This window comes from Lycium barbarum, chromosome 10, assembly GCF_019175385.1.
Source record: "Lycium barbarum isolate Lr01 chromosome 10, ASM1917538v2, whole genome shotgun sequence".
In the NCBI taxonomy this organism is placed as follows: Eukaryota; Viridiplantae; Streptophyta; class Magnoliopsida; order Solanales; family Solanaceae; genus Lycium; species Lycium barbarum.
This window is the reverse complement of record NC_083346.1, coordinates 28,710,793-28,717,350: the sequence shown is the minus strand read 5'-3', so window position 1 is coordinate 28,717,350 and position 6,558 is coordinate 28,710,793. Positions and strand designations below refer to the sequence as shown.

Here is a 6,558-nt window from a genome sequence, read left to right as displayed (position 1 = left end):
TTAGTCTAAAAAATGTTGAAAACTGATATGTGTATGAAATGTGGATGGAATTTGGTTTGTATCAATCAGAAAACTTATTATACATATATACTTTCTCATAATCTATACATACTTCGATCAAATTTTATACAATTTATATGTATTTTATCATAATCACAATATACATATAACTTTTATACATATTTCATACGTAGAAATTATAACGAATTTATACATTTATACATATTGCATACAAAAATTAATATATATTTATTTTTTGGCGTATGAACCTTTTATGGAATTGGTTTGTATCAATTACAAGTTTATTATACATATTTTTCTCAAAATTTATACATACTTTGATTAGATTTTATACAATTTATATGTACTTTATAGTAATCAAAATACTCATATAATTTTTAGACATATTTCATATATAAAAATTATAAGAATCTATACAGCTATACATATTGCATACAAAAATTATACATATATGTTTTTTGGTGTATGAACTTTGTACATAAAAATTACCGATTATAATGGACTTTTTGAGTAAAAGTTGGAAAAAATTAGGTAATAATATCTCTTAATTTTGAATGGGGAGAGAAAAGTGGATGAAATAAGGAGGCAAAAGTTGGAGAAAATCAGGGAACTATATCTCTAAATTTTGAATGGAGAGAGAAAAGTGGCTGAAATAAGGAAGCAAAAGTTAGAGAAAATCAGGGAACTATATCTCTAAATTTTGAATGGAGAGAGAAAAGTGGATAAAATAAGTAAAACGATTTCTTTACCTTATTTAATGTGTTTTATTTGCTTCTTTTTAATTTACCTTATTCGTATAACTTTTATAACAAGTCTATTCATATATTTTGTAAACTGAAATATATAGTCATGTTCTATAAATATATCCCTTATCATGTACATATATGTTTTTTTGCCCTTGAACGAATGCTGACCATAGGCACCGGTGCATCTCGGCGTCGATAAGATTAAATAATAATTTCAGAGCCCAAATCACTGAATAATACTCCATCCGTTTCAATTTATGTGAACTCATTTGACTGGGCACGGAGTTTAAGAAAGAAGAGAAGACTTTTAAACTTGTGGTCCTAAATGAGTCACATTATTTTGTGTGACTATAAATCATTGCATAAAGGTCAAGTGTTTCCAAATATAAAAAAATATCATTTCTTTTTTACACAGATTAATAAGAAAATAGATTCATATAAATTGAAACAGAGGAATTAATTTATTAGTCATCTTTGACAAAATAATAAACCGCCATAATTGACTAGACCGCAGAAACTTAGATGGAACGACAAAATTATATGACCATATGGGGAAGGGGCTGCAAACAATTTTCCAAGAACAAAAAAGAAAGAGCATGTGACATTGTTGAATATTTGCTTTAGAATTGTAAATCTTTTATTGCAGTAATTTATTAAGTTTTACCTAGTCAACTAGTTAGACCTAGTATTTAGGAGTTGATGTCTATTTGAATTTTGAATAAATAGTATGATCAGCAGATTTTCTTTGCTTATCTTTAGGTTTTTAAGTTAGTATTTTATATTATAAATTGTAGTCTAATACTGCAGTAAAAATATATTGAACTTTCAACTTCAGTTCATAAGCTCTCTTCTTTCTTGTACTCTACTGCATTCAACTCTAATTCTTATAGTTTTCTTCCGCTTTATTTTCCTGTATTTTCTTTGTTTCAAAACCAACAATTGGTATCTAGAGCCTTTTCTTTCTTAATGGACTTGTGAGTAAAGAAATGGATTCCGAAAATAGTTTTTCACGAATGGCTCCTCCTGCTTTCGATGGCGAAAATTACCAACTATGGGCTATTAGAATGGAAACTTACTTGGAGGCCCTTGATCTTTGGGAAGCCATGGAAGAGGATTATGAAATTAATCCGCTGCCAAACAATCCCACCACGGCCTAAATCAAGAGCAACTAGAGGAAAAAAAACCAGGAAGTCCAAGGCGAAAACAACTTTTTTTGTTGCTGTTTCAACAACTATTTTCACGAGAATTATGTCTCTCACATCACCAAAAGAAATTTGGGATTATTTGAAGAAAGAATATGTTGCAGATGAGAGAATACGAGGGATGCAAGTATTAAATTTGATAAGGGAGTTTGAGTTGCAGAGAAAGAAAGAATTTGAGACTATCAAAGAGTACACGGACATATTGCTTGGCATTGTTAACAAGGTAAGATTGCTAGGTACTAAATTTAAAGATTGAAGAATTGTTGAATTTTTTTTGGTAATAGTGCTTGAAAGATATGAAACATGTAAAACTACCTTGGAAAACACACAAGATCTGTCCAAGATTACCTTGGCAGAGTTTTTAAATTCTTAGGCAGAGTTTTTAAATTCTTAACAGGAACAGGAGCAAAGGAGGCTTATGAGGCAAAATGGTATGGTTGAAGGAGCCTTAGCAGCCAGCCACAAAACTCAAAACAGGGGTAAAAATTTGAAAAATTACCTACCTTGCCAGCATTGTGGAAAAATGGGACATCCACCATTCAGATGTTGGAAGAGGCCAGACGCAAAGTGCAACAAGTGTAATGAACTTGGTCATGAAGCAGTGATTTGCAAAAATGAATCTCAGAAACATGAGGCAGATGCACGTGTAGTCGATGAAGAAGAAAAAGACCATCTTTTTGTTGCAATGTGTATATCAAGTAAGGTTTCAATAAATTCTTGGTTGATTGATAGCGGTTACACTAACCATATGACTTATGACAAGAGTTTGTTCAAAGAGTTAAAACCCACTGAAATATCTAAAGTTAGGATCGGAAATGGTGACCAGATTCTTATTGAAGGAAAAGGAACTGTTGTCATTAAAACAAGTTCAGGTAATAAGACAATTTTAGATGTTCTTTATGTACCTAATATTGATCAGAACTTGTTGAGTATTTGTCAGTTGGTAGAAAAAAGATTCAAAGTATCCTTTGAGGATAAGCATTGTTTCATCAATGATGTTACTGGAAAAGAAATTTTAAAAATTAAGATGAGAGGTAAGAATTTCTCATTTGATCCACTGGAAGATGTTCCTGTAGAACAAGGAAAGGATCAAAGGTCTAAAAAATTGGAAGATGATACTCCAATTGAAAAAGCAGAAGCAAAAAGTGAACCTAGGCTTAAAAAAGCTTGCAATGTTCCAAAAAGAATTAAAGCAATGGAGGAGTTGTCAATGTTTTAGGAAAATAAAATTGACAAGCTTAAAGTCAAGATGCAAACGGAGTAGGAAAACATGCCAGAAATTTTTAGCAGTCAAGCGTTGCAATCAAGTAGAAAAGTGAATTTAATTCACTAGAAGTTCAAAGATGAATCTGCAGATTTATTCACAAGGTCACTTTCAATTATCAAGTGTGAAGATTCCAAGATAGAAGACCAAAATTTTGCAGTTCCTAAAGCAAGGAGGAGTGTTGAATATTTGCTTTAGAACTGCAAATCTTTTTACTACAGTAATTTGTTAAGTTTTACCTAGTCAACTAGTTAGACCTAGTATTTAGGAGTTGATTTCTATTTGAATTTTGAATAAATAGTATTTTCTAGTCTTTAGGAATTTGTTATTTTCAGCATATTTTATTTTCTTATATTTAGGTTTTTAAGTTAGTATTTTATATTATAAATTGTAGTCTTATACTGCAGTAAAAATATATCGAACTTTCAACTTCAGTTCATAAGCTCTCTTCTTTCTTGTACTCTACTGCATTCAACTCTAATTCTTAAAGTTTTCTTCCTCTTTATTTTCCTGTATTTTTTTTTTTGTTTCAAAAACCAAAAAACATTATTAGAAAAAAAGGCGTTTCTCAACGATATTCCGCGAGAAATTTGTTGTTTATCCGGAAAACGATTCAGTTTAATTTGTGTTCTTGGTCAAGGACACGTGGATCAAAGTGACTAGTAAAGAAACACAATATGCAAGTATAATTGATATGAATGAAATGTAAGAAAAGTAAAGTTAAGAAATAGCCTGACCTGCGTTAGAACCCGGTGTTAATTCCTCCGGTCAGGCTTGTGATCGGAGACATAATAAATCAAAGAAGAACTTAAAATGGAGCAATTGTATAATGTATGCTGTGTATTGCACTTGAATTTTGTGTGTTACAATGGGAATGATAATCCCAATTTATACTAAGGGCTGGCGGTACATATTTCATATATTGCGCCCCTACCAATAATGAGCATTAACTACGTAATAAAATCAAGAAATAAGGAGGACCAATAAGCCTAATAACACCACAGGATGACGTTAAGCCCAATTTGTAATGGCGGTCCGTTGAGCTCTCCTCCAGAGCTATTCAAACGGTCTAGCTGTATCTCCAGTACAATGAAGCCACCTCTGGTGAAGATGTGTGCCGACTCATTCTTGACTTATGTAACATCCCGTAAATCCGAATTAGGTATAAATGTATGAATCTAGCAGAAAGGTGATATTTTAGCTATAGGAATCTATTTGGGATGAACTCGGGTAATAAACAGTTGTTTTGAAGTCAAACCAAAACGTGAAGTTCTTAAGGCCTTCTAAATTCGTCTAAGTCTAGGACAGTCTATACTTATAGCCTGTTTTCGGCTACTTGCTTTAGGAATTTGTGAAAACTTCCTTCTTGCAAGTTGTAGCCCTTTGAAATACCTTTCCAACGGTATATTATGGGAGTCAAGGGGACATTTGTACAAAAGGTTATGGCCATTTTACTGAAGGATTACAGTGCAGTCCGTTCACTGGTCATGTTATACAAACTTGTTATACGGCCCATATAATTTTATACGGACCGTATAACTCGTCCGTACTTCATGATGCTTCAAATCGACGTTCTGTTCAGCCATGATAAAATACGGTCATATTATACGGACCGTATAACTTTATACGGACCGTATAATATCCATATAATTTCCGCCTCACTTTTGTATAAATTCAAGCCTTGAGTTCTTTTATTTCAGTATCCACAATTCCAAGCCCTAGAAACAATCCAAAACATCAAGGTAAGTCAATCCAAACCCTTCCAACTCAATTATAATATATACTCTAATAATCTAAGCAAGAAATCATTGTTCCTAAACTAGGGTTTTCAAGAAAACCCATCTCAAGGTTCAAGAATTCAAGATTTTGGAAATCTTCTTTAAAGTTAAAATCTTTAATTCAAGTTTGGAGCATTACTAGGTATGTAGAGTTACTATCTACATGTGGGAACATCATTGTTCTTCCCCACGCCTCATAATCCATAAATTATGATTCTCTACTAAAACTAGGGTTTCTACACCATGTTCATGACAACCCTAGGTCCATGTCCATGAATAGATTATGTATGAATTGCTATTATTCTATCATTGTGTTCTTAATAACTCCATATGATTATTGAGAATCAGTCTGTAATCCATGAAAACCCATATCTTGTATTCCATGGGTTCTTGCATGCATGTTTTTAACTAAGAATGATTATTTCATGAATATCCTACATGTCTACAAGTTTTCATGCAACTATATTATATAATTATTTTCATGCTATGATACAAGATACATACATGCTAAATACAAGTTATTTCATGAAATCATGTTTACAAGTTATTTCATGAAACCATGTTTACAAGTTATTTCGTGAAATCATGATTACAAGTCAAGTACAAGTTAATTCACGAAAATCATGGGCTTCTTAGCCAATTATATCATGTTCATATTTTTGGGAGTTGCACGAATTACCGAGAAGGCTCAGATAGTCTGAAACTACGTAGCCACGGTAGGACAAGGATCGCTCCCCCCAGTTAGGACGATACCTTAATTTTACACTGAATGGATCCATTAGGCACGTTACCACCTTATACCCTGGCAAGGTATGGGGGCTCTGCTGGTCTGGCGAGGTACCAAACTCCACGTATCCCCATGGTGATATCATGTGTTGGTTTATGAAATGCTCTCCCCACTTATCATGTTTTACTTATATATATATATATATATATGTACCCATGCTCATGCTCATGCTCATGTTCATGTCCAGGTTTTCAGTTTCAGTTCTTATCATGTTATTCCATGTCCCATGTTATTTCTTTCAGTTGCTTTACATACCAGTACATTCAATGTGCTGACGTCCCCTTTTATTGCCCGGGGGCTTGCATTTCACGATGCAGGTACTAATTTACAGGATGACGCATCTGCTCAGTAGGACAGCATTCGTATCAGCTTATTGGTGAGCCCCATCTCATTCGGGGTTTAGTCAACTCTTTATTTTATGATTAGCTATGCATCTAAGGCATGCTGGGGGGCCTTGTCCCAGCGAGTATGTTTTCCATGTTCAGACTTATGTTAGAGGTTTCATAGACTAGACAAGTCAGTTATGTCATGTCACACTTTCGGAGTCGTATAGCCATTTTGGCTCATTCATGTTTTTTTCGCACTCATGTTTAAACAAGTATTTTGATTTAGTATTATGACTTATTGCATTTTATAAAGGCTCATCATGCATTCACGTTAAATTCCGCTCATGTTATGCCTCATGATGATTTAGCAAGCCATGTGGTTCGCTCGGTCACATGCAGTAAGGCACCGAGTGCCGTGTTTCGCCCAGGCCATA

The 6,558-nt window shown here is 33.4% G+C and overlaps 1 protein-coding gene across 1 annotated transcript; it reads left to right on the top strand.

The window, feature by feature from the left end:
- Positions 1-2,015: 2,015 nt before the first annotated feature.
- On the top strand, positions 2,016-3,188 carry LOC132612881 (uncharacterized). The gene is made up of 2 exons (XM_060326957.1): positions 2,016-2,192; positions 2,367-3,188. The coding sequence occupies exons 1-2, from the start codon at positions 2,016-2,018 to the stop codon at positions 3,186-3,188; spliced, it is 999 nt and encodes a 332-aa protein (XP_060182940.1).
- The last annotated feature ends 3,370 nt before the right edge of the window (positions 3,189-6,558 follow it).